A 24166-nucleotide genomic window follows, 5' to 3' on the forward strand; every position below is an offset into this window, starting at 1 on the left:
CTCCTCAGGCTGGAATGAAATTATTTAAAGGGACTTTGACATAGCAACACACAAATGGCATATGAAATGGTTACATTTTGCAGACTTTGATGATGAGGAGCTAAGGACAGAGACTGTAATGTGTCATTAATTAGAATAATTTGTTATAGGAGCAAGCTACAGATTTTCATCGTACCCTGTCTTTTGACAAAACATGCAATACTACTTTTGGCCACTAGATTTTGGCCACAAACCACCATAAAACACTTTGATCCCTGTATCCATTTGAGATCTTGCATTAATAATTGACCTTGTTCATAAAAATGAACTCATATGAAAGTTAGAGCAGAAAATTAAGATAATTCACAGTTGTTGACTCCTGTGCCATCCGGCCTGGGTGCAGAGCCCCCACTGGCCTGGGCCACAAGAAAAATGTCACGTCGGCGAGCTGGTGGGTGAGGGAAGTGCAGAGTCGGGACATACTGGGAAAGGGATTTTATTAAGTAACACAAATAAACACGGCACGATGTCCGAAAACTGTGAGACACACTGTGAGAAAACACAAACTTGCCCGCAGGCATGTGGCGATTGCCAGAACTCCAAAACTACACAAAGTTGCCAGGTCAAGGTCACATCAAGTTCACCAAAATGCAACATCAGCTGTGGCCAGTCCTGACGATTGAAAACATCTGACTGAAACCTTTTATACCAATAGCACACTCTGACTCCAACTCGTATTTCAACCCATACAAGGCATCTGCTTCTATTTTTTCCTTGACTGCGAAAATGGTTACATCTATTTTAAATTCCTGTAAAATACTTCAAAATATGAGTCCTAAGGCCTTTAATGTTTTTTCCAGTAGAAACAAAAACAAAAATTTGTCTGACATATATGGTTACAGCAGGTGTCTAAAAATGTGTATGCATGTCTTGCAAGTCTGCTTCTGTGCATAACAGCCCTTGAGATTTTTCTTTTTATTGGTTTTGTTCTTTTAATCAATAAGGCTGACTTTCTGTGACAATGGCCGATATGTTTTAAAATAGTTAGCAGCAATATAATATCACCCCAACATATTCTATATAAATAATACATAGATTAATGGAAAAAGCTGCAGAAATGCACATTTCAAGAGATCTAGGTAGGTCTGTGAGGTTTGGTTGTTGTGATTCACACACGCAAGTTTGTAACAGTTTTTGCATGGAAATACACCCTTCGATTTAATGGGCAACTACTATACCATAAAATAGCCATCATTGGAAATTAGTTTATGTAATACTGGTGACTAGATCAGCATTTCTCTATCTTTGTAAGAGTATATTATTATATAACAAATAATTAAGAACACTGCTGTCAGGATTGGTGTCAGCTGGAGACATCACCTGTGGCCAATCCAGACAGGAGTTAAAAGGCGCCATGCAGCCGTCCGTCGGGAGTGGCAACATTCTTTTGTGAACTGACAGCTTTGTGAACCGATGTACTTGACGTTTAGAGTTTTCAGTTCTGCCAATCACCACATGCCTGTGGGTTTGTTTAAGTTCTCTCCTTTTTCAGCCATCGTGCCATTTTGATTTGTGTTTATTAATAAATGCGTGTTCCCAGTATGTCCCGCCTATACGCTTACTTACCTCGTGAGCTCGCTGGCGTGACAGAATGTCCTACCAAAAGCGCAGAGACAAAACAGCAGAGAAGGAAGACATGGAGAAGGACTCAGTCAGCTGTGGCAAGTGCGGGCACCAGCCAGGAGTGCTGGATGGTCATCCGTGGGGTCTGGGAGATCCGCAGCGAGACACGCCACGACTGGGATACCACCCCAACGTACTGTTTGAGCGATTTCTTCCGGTGATGTGGGGGTCGAGCCGTGGGCGAGCAGCGCCAAGTTATGACATTGACCCCTGGAGAATCTGCGAAACCCGGAAGTGGCAATGGAGGCATTCCGCCAGCTCCAGCCAGAATGGCCAGAGTACTGCCCTTGGGAGCTGATCGCACCCTGGGTCCAGGATGTTAGTAGGGTGGACGACCCATGGGACTACCGGTGGGAGGACACGGACGACGAGAGCGAGGATGTGAACACCACCACCATCTCCAGCAACATGTCCAGCCCCATGTGGGACATACCCATGGTCCCAGGACCCTTCTCTGGAGCAGCAGGTAAATGCCAGTCTTTAACATCCTGTGGCGTGTACTTTGCTGCTCTTCCGTCCCTCTCAGACGGCAACAAAATCACCACCATCTGCACGCGTCTGACTGGGTCAGCATGGGGCTGAGGCGCAGCCCTTTGGCAGCAGGGAGATACAGACAAGATGGGTTATCGGGACTTCCTGGAGAGACTAAGGTTTCCATCGGCCAGAGCCTGAGCCAGGGATTGTACTCTGTCCCACCACCACACCCAACACCAGTCAGAATCCGGTGCAAAAAGATCCAGCACTGGCAGGCGGTGAGAAGGTCGCGCGTCCCATGATCCTGGGAGAACCCCAGGGAGCAGCGGAGAAGAACCCCAGGGAGGAAGTTCCTGATCTCACTGCACTGCTCCAGGATGAGGTGGATGAGCACCAAAGTCCAGCCGGGGTCTGGCTAAGTCCAGCTGTTTGCTCTGCCAGCAGGGACGTGCTGCGAGATGGGCTGCATGTGCCCAAAAGGCACCAGACAGGGGTGCCGTATACGGTTGCCGGAGGGTCCGGGATCGCCTCCCTGCACGGGGCAGGGAATGACGCAGGAAGCATCAAAGGGGACGTGCGGAGACCGGGCCCGCACATACCCGGAACGGTTTTCTGTGTGCAGGTTGGAGGGACCGAGGCCGCCATGCGGGACCACGTCTGGGAGCCAGCCAGAGGGTCCAGGTCCGCCAGTGGGAGGACACTGCAGGGCAGGAGCCCTGTGGTTGCCGCTGTCTGCCCCACCTCCTCCACTGATGGTACTGCTGGGGCTCCGAGGACGTAGCCCTTGGAGGGGGGGCTCTGTTAAGATTAGCATCAGCTGGAGACATCACCTGTGGCCAATCCAGACAGGAGTTAAAAGGTGCCATGCAACCGCTCGTCGAGAGCGGCAACATTCTTTTGTGAACTGACAGCTTTGTGAAACGATGTACTTGATGTTTATAGTTTTCAGTTCTGCAATCGCAACACTCCTCCGGATTTAAGTTCTCTCCTTTTTCCCTGTTTTTGGCCATCGTGCCATTTTGATATGTTTTTATTTATAAATCCCTGTTCCCAGTATGTACTGCCTCTGCGCTTACTTCCCTCGTCAGTTCGCCGGCATGACAACTGCTCAGCAAATATCCACTGACAAGATACTGCACATTAGTGTTCTTTCTGGGTGCGTTCTGTTGTAGTTGCTGGCTGGAGCAAACATCTAAATGTGGTGGTAATTTGAACCCGCAATTCATTTCATTACATTTTGACCGTATGTTTCTTAGTTGTAGGTATGTAGTATGTTTCACGCTGCGTGTATGTCAAACTTCTCTTGGAAATGTGGAAATATGATTGTCTAGTGCTGTCAAGTATCTCATGAATCATTTAGGAAGTGCTGATGCTTGAAGTGTACCTGGACTCTGTAAATGTGCTGCTTTTCATACATCAGCGCACCGCAGAAAGTGAGTCTTAGTTTATATGTGTGGTGCGCATTGACTGACACTCCGATACTGTAATTTGGTCCCCATCTGTCTGACATTGCATTACGCATGTCTGTTCTCTCCTGCCCTGCTGTTAACATGTTCCATTCTGTCCTGTCTCCAGGCAATCGCTCCATCCCTCAAAGAGGGTAATGGTGTGGGTTAGGTTCATCCAGCATTATCAAAGGGGTCTGTCTGGAACATATTTTCTCTCATTGGTTCCACAGACCCTATAATAGAATGTGTTTTGGGTGAGGGGGTGGAGGGGCTGCATCTTGCTGAAGAGAGTCCAGTGCCTCATATCGCACAGCAGAATGAGATTCTGATGAGTCACAACCTATCAATGGAGTCATATTCTTATGTAATACAAGCAAAGAAAAACCCTTTTCCTCCTCAATATACTCCAGTTCTTTTCCTCCTCTGAAGAGTGGGATGATTATAGTGACGAACGTGTGTATGTGTGTTTGGAGGTAATCCCGGGCCTGCTGAAGACCAGGTCACAAATGTATGCCAGTGGATAACGTGTGGTGATATGTATGATAGCTGAAGTAGCTCTGCAGGGAGGAGAAGAGAGCAAAGGTTGGATGGACAGGAAGTGAGGGAGGGAGGATCGGTCGGGAGAGAGGAAGTGAGAGGAGGGAAAAGAGGGATTAGCAAAGGAGAGAAATGAAAAAAGTGAGGCAGCTTCAGATAGCAAGAGAGAGAGAGCAAATCTGGCCAACACTGAGATTACCCTGGATTTTCCCCTAGCGTGGCTATGTTATATTGGTAATGAAACTAACATTTTTTAATTTTCAACATTTTTTTTTACCTCAACCTGATTGACCATCTGTTGACCAGTCCCTTGTGCTTTCCTTTTTCTGCCTGCTTTTTTAAATTCTGAGCATCATTTTCTGTTATTACGGAATGGCCATGCAGCCAGATGCGCTTAACCAACAAGAGTGTGAAAATAATTTTTAAATAAAAAGGACCTACAGCCTGAGTGGGGGGGAGCTGTGAACGCTGAAAGTGCCTTCCCCATACAGTGTGATGACAATAGCTCTGGACAGGTCTGCTTATGGCTGTGATACCATGACAACCCATGTTTCAGTGTTAGTGAAATTCCCCGCCCCCTCGTTTTAGACTTCATGTTGTTGTGCTGCTGTTTAATAGCTTGCAGTTCATGTAATGAAAAGCGCTAAAAAGAACTGGACAACCTTGACCTCTGCGGAGTGTCTTTTTCGAACTGAGTTCAGTCTGCCAGAGGATGCAGTTGACACAAAATGGTCCCACTGCATGACTCCTTTTGTAAAAAAAAAAAAAAAAAAAAAAAAAAAAAAAAAAAAAAAAAAAAAAAAAATATATATATATATATATATATATATATATATATATATATATATATATATATATATATATCAGGATCTTTGTTATTCAGTAAACTTAGATACTGAAAGTTTAGTAAGAATCTTCACGTCTGTTCTATTTTCCTCCACATATCTCCTCCTCAAGGGTACTGATAAACAATACAAATTAGTAGGAGAGTAGCAAACTATCAGCAAGTAAGACCAACATCTTAAGAGATGCCCCCTTATACAGACCAAAAGTTATACAGTTATACAAACATTTTTAGGCAGTAGTAAAACTAATAAAAGGTTTTCCATCTTCCCAACAGTCACTTTCAAATAGTCCTTCCTGAACAATTAAAAAGTGAAATAGGGATTTCGGAAAAACTTTTGATATCTAGAGATGTGCTACTATGACTAGGATTGATCTCTTGCTATAGAGTCGCTTTCTCTATATTGTATATATAACCCATATATAAATGCACACTATTGTAAATGCTGAGTCATCTTGTCTCACCCAGTAACGATTTTACCAAGAGTCTGGGTTACCCACATGCACTGGTTCTTAATTGAGTGCACTCAGATGACACTCTTGATCCCAGAGTCCAACTTTTGTCAGTCCAAGATGCTCTCCTGGACAGGATTAATGGCTTTCATTGCTTTGGCAATTGCTGTCAAAATTGCTGGTTACACAATTAAGCACACAGCAATTGGTTGGGTTCAGTAGGTGGCTGACATTCAGTCATGGCCATGGCAGCTATGCTGGGTCAACAGGAGCATGCTGCTGCTCTGAAAAGGTCAACTGGCACACTTGTTAATTTTTCACCTTCTTCTGAAGCTTTTGCAGGGGGAGAGCGTAAGAGGGATTGAGTGCGAGGAAGGTGATGCAAGGTCATTGGAAAATGTGTTATCATTTTCTCTGGAGAACGATTCTTCTACCCTTTCACTCTTTCTTTGTCTCATTTGCTGTTTCTGTCTCTAAGCTCTGCAGTTGGCTGATTCTGTTTCATTAGGCCATGCGGAATCACTGATGTCCTCCACAAAATCCTTGTCCTGATGGTTCTGGAAAGATTTCAATTCAGGGGACACATTCTCTTGCGAACCTCTAATGGTCTCTAACAGCATACCTGCACAAAATTCTCATCATTTGTTCAACCCTAGATTCTACAATATTTTCTATGACATTATTTTCTTGGTCATTCAGCTCTTATGCCACAGCACTGAGCAAAATGTACACATTACATATCACAGGCTGTCAGGAGTTGATTAAATTAGAATCATCCAAATGGCAAAACGCTGGCTACAGGACAGCTCTGACAAGAAACCATAATTACCCAGCTCCCGGTTTTATATGGGTGCAGTGAATATTATTGACCATTAACGTTTAATGAAGGAATAACTGCACCCGTGCTCATAAGTCAAGCCTGCAGCGCCTCAAGAGAAGTCAAGTATGGTGCAGAAAAATCTGGTGGCGATCTATCTGCTCTCATTTGTAAAAAGCTGGAAATTGCTGGTTTTACACCCTCGTACCCAATGACTTTTTCCTCCTCTCTTGGTGATGTGTAATTACATCCCCAGCATGTTCTGAAGAATATTGATGTAAACCCCATGACTAAGGCTCCATAGGTTTTAATGAGTATTTCAGAAATGGAAGCTCCTTTTTGTTGCAGTGAGAGAGAATGAGATGAGTGCATGCAAGTGGCGAGATTAAAACAGGATGGGGCCAGGAGAAAGGGAGTGACAGAATGTGATACAGACAGACGCAGGCCCTTGTCGCAAGGCTATAAATTTGGCATTCTGATTAGCAAAAGGGGGGGATGGGATGACAGTTATTGAAGACTGCTTCGTTCCCAAAGATGGGAGTGCTGACACAATGCCAGTGTTTAATACTCACTGTTCACTAAGCATGACATTCAGAGCTGGCCTCAAGCCTAATTAGCTGAGAGCTAATTTATCCCCACTAGTATTCATTTAAATTAAAATGAATACTTTCATTTAAAAAGATAGTCTGGGAAATAAAATACTGTTGGTGTGATGCATGTATTATGCACATAGAATTGATAATGTTCAGATTTGCACAGCTACACAGTCACTTGCACACTTTAAATCTACTCTATAGATGTGTAGTTTCAAGCTAGAATAAGGCAGCCTCCCACCTCCCAATTCATCGATAGTCTACTTCTGGCCACTGTTGACTAGATATGAAGACAGAGCTCAGGGATCAACAAAATAGGGACACTGATGATGCTTTTGCTTGTTATGTATTATTTGGAGCAGTGTATGGCATTTTCCTCCACCTATAAATGTCCATTTGCACTCAGATGGCCTTAATAGGGTTTTCTGATTAGAGTCCCAGAAAGGCTTAGTCTGTTTCTGCAATCACTCTTGCAGCTAATTGCTTCCACTCATCCACTGTCCAGTGGCCACTCACTCATCAAAATATCTCTGACATCAGACTATTTTAATCATTAGGCAGCATTATTTTTTAATTTACATGAACATTTATTACATTTATTTGATGCTCTTGTCCAGTGTGACATTCATCAGTGCTTTGCATTCCATGTCTTCAGACCTGTATATCTAAGCTTAAATGAGCAAATGCTGTTCAACAGCAGTTAGATACCATCTCAAGCCCTTATAAAGTGCAAAGAAGCTTACATTTAAAAAACAAAGTACTGAAATGCTTGATTCATTAATGTGTTCGTCCATTTATGTTTGCTTATGTTTGAACAGTCTGACACGTCTTTCAGTCATGCTGCTGTCTCACAGAGAATGATTCTTCCTGTAGATGTGTAGGCTGGGTTCTGGGCCATGATTGTTGTAGGATTGGAGCTGAGGTAGAATAGCAAACCTGCTGTGGTTTGATCGTTTGACATGATACCAGAAGATGTGATGGGGATGGCAACATGATATGGCTGCTATTACTTCACTCTGCAGTTTATAACCTTACCCAGTGGCCACACGCTTCTGTGGAATCGTTCAATTTCTGTGAGCGATCCATGAAATTTAGAATGACAATGTGTGGAATGCTATGCCTCATTGGCTGTGCAAATTCAATCTTGATAGTGAAGTGCACACCTCGACAGTGAGATATTGTTTGGGTTTCACTATGAATCTGCTGTGATTGCTGGTTTAACGGTATTTGTTATAAGGATGGTTAAAATGAGATTTGAGTTTGTCATGCTTGCCAGAGAGTTGCTTCTGTGGATTTTTTTTAATAAAGCTTGGAAAAGGAGAAAATAAATGTCAGTATGGCATAATGCTAACATCTAGATTAAAACTTCTCTTAAATTTTCTGTCACATCACAGCAGCTGGCAGAAAGCTGGTTTGACTGAAGCCATCCCCTAACCTCGTTTAACAGCATGCATTTAAATGTGGATATTACAGGCTTGATGTGTTCTGTCTGTTTAAAAGCTTGATTAGTAATTAGTGGCCACACACATCAGTCTGCTGAAATCTATTTAACTTGTTTTTGAAAAGTCTTTAATCCTTCATAGAGTCATTATGAAGCTTGATCTTATGACACTGTTATGTACTATAGACAACATTTACAAAGGAGTATTGGGTATAGTGATGTGACATCCTACATGAGTGAGGCCTGATGGTTGCCCGGACAACCATGCCATGATTAATGACTGTTTTATCTTGAGGCGATTCATAATTTATATGCAGCTTCGAGGTGCATGGTTAATGCAGCAGTGAGATGCTTGTCTGGTCAGCTTTTTTGTTGGGCTCTAAATAGACTCTGTTTTGCTAAAGCAATTACTGTCTGATTTCTGTCTCATGATGATTAATGATGAATTCAATCTAATAAGAGTTTAAATGTGAAACTGGCTATACTCCATTAGCACAAGAATCACTTGGTAAAGAATAATACCACAGTTACACATAGATTAGCGCTTTATTGTTACCCTCCCAATTTTAACATTTAATTCAATTTTTTGTTTAAATTAATTTCAATTTCATGTTTTACATGTATGTACTGACATCACTTACTTAACACTTAGGATTAATCAGTGCACCTGGTACCCTAATGATATTTTGTCTAGGACAGTAACAAACTGAATGTATATTTTGCTCCCCTCCTCCCAGGGCTTCATATTTTCAGCCTATGGAGACATACACATTACCATGCATCTAAGCTTTATGCTTAGAATATTATGTAATGTGTTTTGTTTAGTGCTGCACGATTAATCTAATCGCAATCGTAATCGCGATGTCAGTCTGTGCGATTACATGAACGCAAAAAGCTGCTATTTAAATGATTAGTACATGGATTGGATCGGCAACATATCCGATCCATTCTCTCATTCTCTCAAAGTTTGCGAGTCCCACTTCAGTCGGATGTGACGTATTTGGTCACATGACTTTCGATTCGGAGACATGGTTAGACGCATCGTACGTCAACGTCGCCGCCATATTGCGATAGGCTCTGCTGTGGCGTGAAGCATGTACATGTCTATGGAGAGAAGTGCATAAAAATGCCTCACTCTTGTGCTGCTTGGGGCTGTACAAACCGCTGTATGCTCCAAACCAGGGATTACATTTCATAGGTAAGGCTGGACAATTGTTTTTAATATATTTGGCCATTATAAAATCCCTGTTTTATAAGTCTTAACCTTAGCTAAGATTGGCTAAGCTAGCGAAGCTATGCATTCCTGTGTTCAAGTCAGCCTCCAAACAACGTTTTGGCTAAACTTAGGCATGAACTATTTAGACTGTTCTTAGCTGTTTAGTTAACTTTTCTCAAACTTTGAAGGTTTCCTAAAGAAATTCACCTCTGTTTACAAATTCTTAACCTTAGCTAAGCTAGCAAAGCTATGCATCCCTGTGTTCAAGTCAGCCTCCAAACAACGTTTTGGTTAAACGTAAGAACTATAATACAGGATTTTATAATGGCCAAATATAATCAAAACAGTTGTTTAGCCTTACCAGGGTTTGTCGTTCGACAGTAATGTAAAAGGTTTTTTTGTGATTTATTTAATTTTGTAGAATATTGTATTTTGAAAGCACTGGGCATTTCAGGTTATAAGTAGTTTGTATGTTTATCATATCGCAATCGCATATCGCAATATTGATCTCAATAATCGCAATATGTCTTTTTCCCCAAATCGTGCAGCCCTAGTTTTGTTATTCAAACAAACAAAGGAAATATTTGGTGGATAGATAGTCGAATGGTATGTTTGTATTGTCTTTTAAAAACTGTTTATTAATTTTCTAGCTAATGTTACTAGTGAAAAGAGGTCAAATCGCACTATCTTGTATGCTACAATTAGTTTGCCATTAGTTAGTCATCAGTTTGAATGAGAGGAGATGTGCTTGTTCCACATTCTTAGTGAACTCAGATAGATTCAGAGCCATTTAGGATTCAGCCACTGCTGACTTGTTACAGTGTATCCTGATGGATATCAACAAATATACTACTACTACTACTAATAATAATAAATATTGTGAGGAATGCAATAAAAATATTCACTATCATGACCACTCTCGGATTCCGTACAAAATAGCACAGTCTACTGCAAATATTGCAGAAAAGCAGTTAACATAAAATAAAACATAAAACAGCATAATTTTCCCTACATGCAGTAATTTTAAATAAATGACAATATTAGTAGCTAGTAAATTAAATTTAGCTAGTAAATTAAATTACATGTACTTGATTTGGACTCAAGTACAAAAACTTCACTTTTCACTTCACTTACTTGTGAACATCTCTGGTAGAGAGAACCTGCCTCTGCAGGTACAAGAGCAGCCCCACACACTGCTGTTGTGACAGATCAAATCAACCAATCTCTGTTTGCTAGTTGGGTCATTTTTTTTATTTTAACAGGCATACAGGTTTGAGGCCCAGGAGAAAAAAAAACAGCCTATTGCATTTTCTGCCCCTTAAGCAGACTGGCGCAGTGCAGGGCCCACAGCGGCAGCCCTATTCTCAGAGAGAGAGTGAGAGAGAAAAGCTTGGTTCACAGAATTTCTAAGTGGGGCCACGCAACATTACACTTCCTTACTTTCTCAACCCTGCCTCAGCAGACGCCTGCACTCCCATGTAGCCACTTGTGTATACCACTTCAGGTACAAGGGTTTCGCAGTTTTTTTGTAGCAGACAACTGCTGGTTTGGCTCACTGTATTTCTTCCATTAGCTTTCCAGGCTGACAACTGAGGTCTCCATTTCAGTTAAAAGATGGACACAATATACATATTTTAGTTAGTTCTGATCTGGCATTTCGGTTGGGCAAAATAACTTTTTCACAAACATGTAATTGTCATGTCATCTTTTTACTGTAGATTTCAATGGTTTGTTTAGTCAAATTACAGTTTATTATTTGTACTTGTCCCAATATGAATGTAAAGCATGTGCAGAACACACGGGTCAGTTGTGGTCTAGTAGACATGCAGGAGTTAGGCCCAAAAATATTTGGACAGTGACACAATTTTCATGGTTTGGGCTCTGCATGCCATCACACTGGATTTGAAATAAAACAACTACAACAGAATTGCAGACTTTAAGGTTTAATTTAAAGCAATTTCCTTCGGGATTAATAAAGGTGATTCTGATTAATTCAAGGGGTTGAACAAAAACATATGATTAAACATGCAGGAATTGTTGTTATTTTTATACCAACAGATTCTGAATTTGGCTGAATCTGAGCAGAATGATGAGCTGTTCCAATTCTTCTCCAAACTTTCTTCTTCCCATCTTTCTGTTACATGTTGATCTTGGTCTCATCTGTCCAAAGAATGCTGTTCAAGAACTGGGCTGGCTTCTTCTTGAGTTTTTTTGGCAAAGTCAATTCTGACCTTTCTATTTTTGAGGCTAATAGTTTTTATCTTGTGGTGACTCCTTTGTATTTACTCTGGTGAAGTCTTCTCTTTATGGAAGACTTATACACTGACACACCTATTTCCTGGAGAATTTTATTCACTTGAGTGGATGTTGTGAAGGGGTCTTTCTTCACCATGAAAAGGATCATCCACCACTGTTGTCTTACATGGACGTCCAGGCCTTTTTGAGTCCCCAAGGTTTTCAGCCTCAGGATGGTCTGTTTCACCTCCTTCGAGAGCTCCTTTGACTGTGTGTTGTGTGTTCACAGCAACAACTTCCAAATGCAAACGCGACACCTGGAATGAACACCAGACCTTTTAACTGCTTAATTGATGACAGGTTGACAAGGGCCCATGCAACCTTGTTATTTTTTGGCAGCCTTCTGAGTGAATTGTCCAATTACATTTGGTACATTGAAAAAAGCTCTTACAGAGCATTAATTCCTAAACCCTTGCTCCAATTTGGATATGTAATACAAATGCTGAGTCTGTATATATCTATTATATAACTGTATCCTAACAATGTCTAGGTAATTTCAAAACAGCAAATTAAAAGGATAAACTGTGGTGTTATTTGTAGTTATACAGTTGAAGTAGTGCCGGGATCTGTGATTTGACATTGACATGCTGATCATTGAGCTTGAGCCTTGGGTCTATGGCTGTGCTGTAATATCTCATGTCATATTACCATATGAAGTTCACCGGACATGGCAAGGGAGGAGGATGCATATACACCACATCACAAGAGAGGGGATTTATTACATGGCGCACACAACAGGGCATCACCAAACAACAACCTGACTGCAAACAGAAATTAACAAGGCAGCTTTATACAGGCAGTACCCTCCCCCCCTAGACCCTTCTCCCGGCATGCCACTAAAAACAGTCCATGAAGGGATTTTGCGCCAACGGTCTCAGGCCAGGGCCAAAGAACGGCCCATCTGTGTGGGACCAGCATCCTGTCCGCCATCTACAAGTGCCTGCCGCTCCGGTCAGTCGGGACGAGTTAGAAGTAGAGGACACAACTTTACCTTCCCATAAATGATAATTTCCCCTTTTCACCTGACCCACTGGCCTATCCTTATGTTTTTGTAGATGCCTGATGTAGTTGGACATTGTTTAGGCACGTAGTTTTAATTCTGAGAGAACCCTAACCCTACCCACATGTACACTGACGTTATGTACTGTTTCATACCTTTATTTGGTGGTATGATAGACCAAAACATGTCTGTGATTGCACGACACAATACACAAAAGGGTATGCTATTCTGATATATACTGATCTGTTGAAACACCGCCATCATTTATCCTGATGGCATACTTTTTGCAAGTTGTCGTTTGCTTGTTAGCTATCTGTGTGAAAGATTTATTGCTGAATGCAATAACAAATGGCACAAATGGCCATCACCATCAGTGGCTGCACGCGTGCGTGTGGTTGCGTGGTTTATCAGGGAGGGAAAATCGTTCTGCCTTCTGTTTTCCCTTAATTCTAGGCAACGCATTGGATTTAAATGCATGAAATAATGAAATAATGTAAGAGAGTTACCTCCACTTGGTAACATAAATAAACATTGTTTATTAGTTAGAACTCACAAGTCACAACATCCAAGTCTAAACTCAAGTCACAAGCCATTGATTGTGCAACTCAGTCTCAAACTGCCCTACTGGATCGCACACCTAGACACCCCTCCCCAAATCTGGTGGCCTCCCTCCCCAAATCTGTAATGGAGGTTCGGGGATCTTGCTGTCCTTGTCCCTGCATGTCCGCTCTGGTGTGTAGGGTAAATTGAAAACAATTATGTGATTATTAATTAATTAATTAAATTTATGAATATGAAGTTCAGTAAATTATTAATAATTCCACCTGCTTGACCAATCATCTGCCGAGAGTTTCATGCTTAATTTTATCTTTCAGTTTTCACTTCACTATAAAGACTTCACTATTCACTAAATCACTATTACTAATAAAATATCTTAATAAAGAGCTGTTGGAATCTTTAAGGTGCAGGTACCTTATATTTCAACTCCTGCAATAAAATGTCTTTTAGGGGTTCTAGACAAGTATATTGCTACACGAACTACATGAAACGTAGATAGAGGAATTGTCACGTCCCCATGTCTAGGGGGGGAGACAAAACAGTGACAAATTGTCTTGGAGGTTTATTCCGTGTATTTACAGTGAACAGTAATTAACGTAAAGAGGATCTACAGGGCAGCACAAAGTGTAACAAGAGGATCACGCAGCCAACCAAGTCCATATGCAGGCCCATAACTCCACTAATGCTGGAAGGATGCGTTTTGGTGGTTGGTGCATACCACACCTTGGTAAGTGATAAGCTACAAGTTGAGCCTGTCATGACCGCGAGCAAGGGAAGGAAGCGCAGAGGCGGGACATGCTGGGAAAGGGATTTTATTTAGCAAACACAAATAAACGCGGCACGGTGGGCGAAAGCGGGGAATAATGGGCAAAAAACAAACTGGCCCGCAGGCGTGTGGCGTTTGCCAGAACTTAAAATATAAACACATACACCGTTGCCAGGTCAAGTTCATGAAAATGCCGCCGGTGCGGAGGGGCAGAAGATTGGGCACAGGTGATGTGTCCAGGTGACACAGCCAAAGTTGAGCCACAGACTTCTGATCTGTGAGGATCGAGCAGAGGCAGGTCAAGCGTTGACTAATAGAATGGTTTTAAGCTTGAAAAGTCTGGAAGGCAGAGAAACAAATGACTGGGAGTATCTGGAAGGGTCTGTATTGTTATCTCCAGTATTGGTCCTGCCTGGACATGGCGTAGACCAACAATCAAGAGTTTGAGAGCATGATTTTGAATTATATTGGCGTCACTTCCCGCATTGCTGTGGAAGTGGGTCATGTCCCTTTTGTGACCCTGAATGATGATCTAATGACCAAACACTCCAAAAATCTATTACATTTCATTCAGACACATTTACATTGTACATTCTTTACACACCATGAAGTGATGGATGCCAAACATGACCTACCATAGCATAAAATACCTTTTACACTATTACAATTAAATAGGAACAGTTAATGAACAGGACGGTTAAATGAACATGTCAGATGCACCAGTAATTATGAGGATGATGTGAGTTTTTAAGGTAACAGTGTGTGCGTTGTTTTATTGAATTCATGCATTGTCTGTAAGTAAGTTCTCCTTGTGGGCAGACTATGTCAAGAGGGGGGGGGGGCATCTTGGTGCCATGTAGTCTACGTCTTCTGGCCCTTCCATAGTTATCTCAGGGACCTGTAGATGGTTAATCCCCGATCTTTGAATTATGCCAGGTTCTGCTTTAACTTTGTATGAATAGAGGGGCAGATGTGTCTCTCTGGGTGTCACTCAAGAGATAGGTCTCCCTGGATCGCTGGTCGAGAGAGGTCTTTTGGATCCCAGATCCATAAATCATGGAATGCGATAAAGGAAGGGCTGATTTCAGCTGATAGATCCCTTAATGAATAATCAGACCATATGGGCATGTGGTGCAGCAGCATTCAACCTGGGTGGGTTCCCTACAGGTGACTGGGTGTGTCTCAGCAGCCTCTATACCTGCTGTGACACACGGAAGTAGGGAACAAAAGGGGAGACTGACACACACACACAGAGAGAAAGAGACAATTGGCAGAGGACACCTCTTGCTTTCAAGAATGTACACCCATGATTTTACACCCTAATTCCAGCATACAGACAGCTCATCAGACACACAAAATTGGTTCTAAAGCCTGGGCAGCAGGAGCCATTTTTGTTTTGAGTTCACTGACTGGCAAATGTTTAGGGAGGCTGCAACCAACGGCGACAACACCGTCAACTTGGAGAAGTACATGACATCAGTGAACAGCTTCAAAAGCAAATGAACTGATGAGGTTACAGCAGAAGTGGGACAAAGTCATTGCTTTTCAAGTCACAAGTAAGTCTCAAGTCTTTGCCCTCAAGTCCCAAGTCAAGTGCCAAGTCAAGACAGGCAAGTGTCGAGTCAAGTCCAAAGTCAAGACTGATAAGTCTCAAGTCAAGTCTTAAGTCCTGCAGTTTGAGTTTCAAGTCCTTTCAAGTCTTTTCAACCGCAGAATAATAATATATTTTCACCGATCGTGTATGCTTTTAAAATCTGTATTTACTAAAAACAAGTGCAATTGAAACTGCAGAAATAAATGGTGCTAAATGGTGCTGACATTGCTTCATTAACTTCATTTTTAACATTTAACTCATTTTTTTAAAGAATATTCTTCATTTTAAACCACTGCTTTACAGAATAAATGCATCTGAAAAAACAAAAACAAGTGCAACTGTAATTATTTGAACAAAAAGTGCTAACATTATTGTCATGATTCGGACCGGCAGGGGTTACTCCGGATCTGGAGTCCGGACCGGAGTTTCATGTTCGTCTTGTGTAATGTTCCCTGATCGTGTTCACCTGGTGTATATTTATATAATTGTATAAAACTATCCTGTTCGTGTCTGTTCGCCGTCGGGTCATTGTGTGTGTTCATGTTCCCCTGTCTTGTGAAGTTTGTATTAAACCCCTGTCCTGTGATCGTGCGAATGCGTCCTCCTTCACCGCCATGTCCAGCCCACCCGTGACTATTGTATTTCCATGACATATTGCATTTCAATTAGTTCCACAGCAGTTTGTCCTGTCCTGTAACAAATAACAAATACATGAACATAACAATGAACAGAGCTGTGCTTTTTACATGTCAGAGCCCTTTTCCGCATTGCATTTGCAAAAGACCAAATTGGCCAAAAGTCTGTCAGTCATTTGTGCACGATGGGGACGTAGTATGATGCCACCATGGCTGAAAACTCGCTCCACTGGAGCACTGGAGGCAGGCAGTGCCAAAACTCTGATGGCCACTTGGAACAGTGAAGGAAGAGTCTTCATGTTCAATGCCCAGAACAAAAGGGCGTTCTGTCCTTCAGCTATGTCAAGGTAGTGATTTAGCTGCAGTGATGGAGTAGTCCCAAGATCCTTCTTCGGCCTCTTATGGTATGCAGCAAACAGCCCTTCTCCTTCTCTGAGGTCCTCTTGCTCTTCTTCATCAACAAAAGGCACAGAATGCTCAGTCTCTGCAGCATCTTGCAGGATCAATTCTGACAAAACATGCAAAAACAATAGCAGAAACAATAGAGTCCTTAGACTGAAATACTACAGAACACTTATTGTTCAATTAGGTCAGATTATGAGGGAAAAAGTTACATTAGAATCTGTAACATTTACATTTAACTCGTTGTGCCACCTCTGCCTTGACATCACGATTGACCAGGACATGGGGCTCCACCCACAACAGAGAAAAGGCTGGATCCAAGGCAGCTGCTTTGAGGTAGACTGGATCTGAAAAGGGAGCAGTGACCCCATCTTGTGTCCTGGCCATTTTCACGTTGATGAAGATTCCAAGAAATCTTCTGTTCAGGGATGCCTGGAGACTTCTGACCAGACTGCTCAGGAAACAGACTTAGGGCTTCAGCTTCTCAAGGTGGTGGTTGAGAGACAAGACAGATGGAACAACAGAACTGATTGTGATTACCTTCTCTCCCTGTGTCAAATCAGTTGCTTCTCCAAATGGCTTCAAGATGTCCACCAACACCTTCAACAGATTCCACTCCCTTGCTCTGAATGACAACTCCCTGTGCCCAGCCTTTTCTAGAATAGCACAGAGCTTTAGATGATTGCACTGGAGAACCGCCTTCACTTGCCTCAGTGTTGAGTTCCATCTTGTGTTGACTGCAGCAGGGATGCTTTTCTGTTCCCCAAATTCTGCATCAAACACATCTTTTAATGTTGTGCTTGTGTGCAGCAGTGAGCTGAGTTTTGATAACTTTGAAAGAGAAGGAGATACCATTTTTGTTTCTTTCAAACCATCTCCCACCACCAGCTGAAGAGTATGTGCAAAACACTGCGAGCGCAGTTTCTTTGCCATAGCAACATCTACTGTTTGCTGATCTTCCAGGGTTAAGTCACACCAGAGCTCAGGGTCATCAAGATGATCTCCATCATCGCCATCATCTTGTTCACTGGGGAAGCACACAGTAAATGTTTTTCGCATGTTAGCAGCATTATCACTAATATTAATATTGTATTCATCACATATCGACTCAAATTGGTCACAGATTCTTTCAGCTGTGTGTGAGCCTTTGAAGCGCTCACAGGCCAAGAGATTGGACTTTAGCTGTATCCTCTCTGCCTCATTCTCTATCCAGTGCACAGTGACACCCAGGAATCCCCTCATCTTTCGGTCAGACCAAATGTCCACAGTGACTGAAACATGGTCAGTGTTGCTCAATTGAGATTTTAATTTTGAACGTCTCTCTTCAGCAAGGTTCTGTGTTTTTGATGTCAGTGTTCTGCGACACACTGGGTTGTACTTGCTGTCAAGTACTGTCAGAAAGTGCCTAAAACTTTTGTTTTCCACAATAGACAGGGGCAAGTTGCAATCAATAATCAGGTCGGAGAGTATTGCATTGGTGATAGCTTTCTGCTGTTGATGACTCATGCTGTAATGTCCGACACGATTGTCCAGGAATTGTGAGATTGTGTTTTATTTGTGATGCTTTTGTTCAACTGGTATTCTTCAAATCTGTAAGAGGTAAGCATATTAAACTAATGTCAGAAAATCCCTCATAGCCACAAATTAATTGTATTCAAACTACTTTTTTTTATTACTAATATCAATCTTAACATTGTGTTATGACTTGTATATGTATGTATTGTATGTCTTTGTAGGTGGCTAAAATACACGTTGCTGCTGACCGCTGTCTACTGTGTGCGATACTGTACATTGACTAATGTTATGTATAAGTACCTCATCCTACCAGGTTTAAAAATCACTTTAATAAGTGTACGAATTAAGGGAGTGAACTCGCAGTGGACAGATTACCAGTTTGCGACGTTAACAGTGAGTTTACAGCCTCACTGATTTAACAACACAGCAAAGAAAAGTTAGCAAATAAGCGTTGGCATTCACTCAGAACTTACCGTTCCTTGTGCAACTTCAAATGTCGAACGAAGTTGGAAGTTGTTGCATCTCCGTCTGTAAACTTCGACCCGCATGTTTTGCATACTGCTATTCGATTTTTGTTGACCACCTCGTAGTTTTTATATCCGAACGAAACGTATCATTTTGTCTAACTGGCGCGTTATTTGAGAGTTCCACTGCATTGGTTGTCCTGTAATTTAATTGGATGGATGCTGTTGGCTCAAAACAACGTGGATCTAATTTGATTGGATGTCTTGCCGACAGCAAATATGCGCACAGACGCACATATACACAGACATTGAAAGATACAGAGCGTTCGGTAATAACATACGTTTTAATCTTTCTGGGAAACAGCAAGTCTTGTCAAGTCAAAAGGCTCAAGTCCAAGTGAAGTCACGAGTCAATGATGTTAAAGTCCAAGTCGAGTTGCAAGTCTCTTTACATTTTGTCAAGTCGAATCTAAAGTCATCAAATTCATGACTCGAGTCTGACTCGAGTCCAAGTCATGTAACTCGAGTCCACACCTCTGGGTTACAGTATTTAAGTAATCACCACCAATCACCAAGTTTATCACCACAAGAGCCAACAAGAAGCTGTGGATGACTGCAGATGTACATTGAATGCTCAAAGCTTGTTGCCCTTAGATCAGCAAGGGCTAAACTGTCTCGAGCCATTAGAGCAGAAAAGCGTGCACACAGGCAGAAAATTCACAGCCACTTCCAGGACAGCAGAGACACACGGCGCATGTGGCAGGGCATCCAGGCCGTCACAAACTACAGGACTAAGACCTCTGCCTGTGACAGTGACCCTTCCCTACCAGATGCGCTGAATGACTTCTATGCACGATTCGACTCACAAAAGGCTGCTGGACCAGACAAAAAAAGAGTGCTAAGAGAATGTGCAGACCAGCTGGCACCGGCGTTGTTCTAATGTGTCTCAAGGCCACGACACCCGTGTCGAAGAAGTCTTCAGTGTCGTGTCTTAATGACTACCACTCCACTGACGATGCCATCGCCACTACCCTGCATCTGACCCTCACCCACCTAGACAATAAGGACTCATACACATGAATGCTGTTCATAGACTTCAGTTCAACATTCAACACCATCATTCCTCAGCACCTAGTCGAGAAGCTGAGCCTGCTGGGCCTGAACACCTCCCTCTGCAACTCGATATTGGACTTCCTGACAGAGATCTCAGAATGTCCAGATCGGGAACAGCATCTCCAGCACCACCACACTGGAGCTCCTCAGGGCTGTGTGCTCAGTCCAGTGCAGTTCACCCTGCTGACCCATGGCTGTGTGATGCATAGCTCCAACCACATCATTAAGTTTGCCGATGACACAACCGTTGTGGGTCTCATCAATAAGAACGATGAATCAGCACACAGAGAGGAGGTGCAACAACTGACGGACTGGTGTAATGTTCAGAAGAGAACAGAGGGACGACTCTCCACTGAATATCAAAGGCTCTTGTGTGGAGATCGTCAAGAACTCAAAGTTTCTCTGTGTTCATCCAGAGGAGAATGTCTCCTGGGCTCTCAACACGGAAGCTGAGGAAATCCCATCTCCCACCACTCATACTCACCACCTTCTATAGAGGGACTACTGAGAGCATTTTGCACCACTGGGCAGTGGTGCCCTACCAGTTAAGGAAGAGACCCCATAATCAGAAGGTTGTCGGTTCATATCCCGATCTGCCAAGGTGCCACTGAGATGCCACTGAGCAAAGCCCCGTCCCCACACACTGCTCCCTGGGTGCCTGTCATGGCTGTCCACTGCTCACCAAGGGTGATGGATTAAAAGCAGAGAATACATTTCGTTGTGTGCAACGTGTGCTGTGTATCACAATGACAATCACTTCACATTTAATTTCACTTTCACTTCACTGTCTGGTTTGGGAACTGCACTCTATTGGGAGCGCAAGACCGTACAGCGGCAAGTGAGGACAGCTAAGAAGATCACTGGAGTCTCTCTTCCCTCCATAACATAAATTTACAACACACGCTGCATCCGGAAAGCCACCAGCATTGTGAAGGGCTCTACACAATCCTTACATACACTCTTCACCCTCCTGCCATCTGGAAAAAGGTACTGAAGCATTCGGACCCTCACTGCCAGACTATTCAATAGCTTAGGCCATCAGACAACTGAACCCTGGACTGACACACACACTCTGTTATAGTGAGTAATATATCTGTAATATTATCTATTAATGTAGAATTCCATTTTGCACAACAGTATTTGCACTATTTTACTTTGCACATTTTTTTGTTAAATGTTACTCTTACACTGCCCGTGTCCCCTGTTTGCACTTTATGTAGCCCAGTTTGTCTGTGTTGAGCACTTTGTCCAAATGTTTCATATAGCACCAGCTTCCAGAGAAACATTGTTTCGTTTCACTATGTACTGTCTAGCTGAGATGAAAATAAAGCTCAACTTCAACTGTAAGCAGTGGGCGGCTGTGAATGCTGGCCAGGGAACAGTGTGTGGGGATAATACTTTGCTCAAGGAGATCTCAGTGGCACCTTAACAGTTGATCGATTCAAACCCATGACCTTCCAGTCATTAGTCCCCTATCTTGGCTGTTTAGCATGATGTACTGTTAGGAGATTTTGAGATGACTTCTCTCTCTTCTTTGAAAGAGAAGATTTGCTTATTTACTTTGGTGAAACTTAGTTTGGGGTTCCATCAAAAATGCTACAAGAACCATTTTTTTCTGTTCATTTTTTTTTAATCTTCTTTACCATTAACTGTACTACAGCCTAGACTATGCTTTAAAGAAAACAGATTTCAATGTTCTGTGTCAAATCAAATTCCTACCATTATCTTCTTACTGACAAATCCAAACATAATCAAACTTATTTTGATTTTGGATGTGCAAATTGTAGTGAGGGTGCTAGGACTATTTTTGTGTGGACTGAGATTCTACAAGGTCTCTGGACCATCTGCCTCAGGAGCAGACTGTGCAACTGTGCCAATAGTTCAGAAACTATTAGTCTGTTAATAGACCTTGCAGCAACTTCCCCAGCACCTCATCATGAATAATATTTCATGCAAAACTTTGTGATTCCACCCAAGCTTTGTTTAAAAACTATTTTCAAAATAATCTTGTTAGAAATCATGGGATAATGATAGCAGTGACATTTCCTTTGGCATATATTTAATAAGAAATAAGAATCAGTTTCTTATTTTGTTTGTCAGTCTCATTTAATTTTTAAAATATTTTTCCTGTATCTCAGTACGGAAAATACTGTCAATTTAGGGGTTGCAGTTCAGAAAATTAAATAATGATGAAGTTTGAAACAGGAAATTGTATTCAGGAATTCATTCAAACTCAGCATCCAGGAAATACCTAGTCCTCTATGAGGAAAAAAAGATAGATGATTTACATTTAGCAAACAAGTAGTTCTCATTTTAGTTGTAAAAAAGAAGCTAATTTCATGATTGAAAGATAGATATATGAAAACCTAAAACCGTTATACATACAACCCTGATGACATTTTTACTGCAGCAGCTGTGACCCTGCTTAAAAGTAAGTGGTAATACAATGTGAGTGAGAGTGAAAGTAATTTAAATGAAATAACTACACTCTAATGCTTACAATCATAAATATATTTTGTCATGTTCCTCAGATTTGCCTCAAAGATTTTGTGGCTTTAGGAAGAATTATGTGCTTTTCAGGGACATCCCATCTGTCATACTTCAGCATTTTTCTGTTCAGTAGCTGATTGAACTTTTCTTATCTCTATTTATCTTTTCTCCTGTCTGTAGACCCCCCGGTGGTGGAGCCAGTGTACACGGAAATTCGTCAGGCTCTTGGGCGTGCTTTTTCCCTCACCTGCAGTGTCCTGCGGGCGCATCCGTCCCGCGTGCTGAAGTACGAATGGAAGCTGGGCACACGACTGCTGACAGTGGGACAGTTTGACACACGTGATGAGACTGAGTATCACGTCCGTGCACTCAATCGTGAGGGCTTCGGCGAATATACCTGTGACATCACCAACGAAGCTGGAGCTGGACGCTGCACCTTCCTGGTTACAGGTGAGGCAGGTCTTCCACCCCACTTGCTGATTTGCATACTATGTCTGTTTGCTCACTTTTCCTTTTCCCTCAGTTTTCTTGGCTCATAATGCCACTTGTACATGGGGCTGTCAGCAGGCATCACAAATGTAATGAAACCAAAATATTTTGATTGATGAACTAGTTAATGTGATATTATTGCACACTCTCCATGGGTCACATGTTATAGAGTCCCACAAGAACATTGCCATCATTTTGCTGAATTGGTGCACAGCCATTTGATTCTTGCTCACTGAAAGCATTGGCAGAACAAAGATAACTTTTATCCACAATGAGTCACACTTTGATTTCTGGTGACAGTTTATTGACTTTGAGAGAGACAAATTAACTTTTCAGGCACCTGCCCATCAGAGTGCTGTGGGGAGGCTGAAATTAAAACATATTTGAGACGTTACCCTTTTAACCACTTAAAAACCATGATTATCAGCACCATAGATATTTTATCATTATTGTAACTGAATGGAAATGAATATCTGGATACTTCTGATGCCCTAAAATCTCTAAAGATAAAACCTAAACAATCACTTACCAAGTAAACTCCAGTCTTCTAGTTACATTTACATTTACAGCATTTATCAGACGTCCTTATCCAGTGCGACTTACGATCAGTAGTTAAAGGGACAGTAATGCTGGAGATGCTCAGGATTAAATATCTTGCTCAGGGACACAATGGCATTAATGGTTTGAACCTGGGTCATCTGGTTCATAGGTGAGGGTGTTACCCACTAGGCTACTACCACCCCAGTTACCTGTGAGCTACATTCTAAGAAAAAAAATAGACAGCACATCTCCACAGCACATATTCACAATTAGTTCTGACCTGACTATTTTCCTTTACCATAATTATATCCCTCTATTTGAGCTGGTCATGCAGCATACAGTGGATCCAGAAAGTATTCACAGCGCATCACTTTTCCCACATTTTGTTATTTTATTTAAAAAATGCATGTTGATGTTAATATTGATTGAGAAGTTTTAAGCTGTCGCTTAGAGCTGCTGAAGACATAAAGTGTATCTGGGAATAGACAGCAGTGATACAAATGGATGTTTTATTGGAAACATTTGATTGATCAGGGACATTAGGATATTTGTTTAGGCTTTTGTGGCCCTTAAATCCATGTCTGAATGTTGTACATGGACATCATCTGTGTCAATTTACTTATATTTAGTTGGATGTTACAGGTTTGTTGAGCCCCATATGTGTAACAAGATGCTAATCAACCAGAGAGGCAGTCTTTTCTGCTCCCTCTCTTCCTTCCATGTGTTTTTTGGATCTGGTTATGGCTGTGTCACATCCCATAGTCTAGGCATAGTGATGCAACAAAGGAAAGAGGAGCACATGACAATGACAAATAAATGCT

At 42.0% G+C, this 24166-nt stretch overlaps 1 protein-coding gene across 2 annotated transcripts in view; it reads left to right on the forward strand.

The window, feature by feature from the left end:
• Nucleotides 1-24166, forward strand: part of mdga2a (MAM domain containing glycosylphosphatidylinositol anchor 2a) — a 163341-nt gene that overhangs the window by 75735 nt on the left and 63440 nt on the right. For both annotated transcript variants that reach the window (XM_028976747.1, XM_028976757.1), the window contains exon 9: nt 22497-22766. In XM_028976747.1, the coding sequence (XP_028832580.1) occupies nt 22497-22766 (270 nt within the window). The remainder of the gene's footprint in view (nt 1-22496; nt 22767-24166) is intronic.

Source organism: Denticeps clupeoides, chromosome 1 (assembly GCF_900700375.1).
Source record: "Denticeps clupeoides chromosome 1, fDenClu1.1, whole genome shotgun sequence".
NCBI classification, from domain to species: Eukaryota; Metazoa; Chordata; class Actinopteri; order Clupeiformes; family Denticipitidae; genus Denticeps; species Denticeps clupeoides.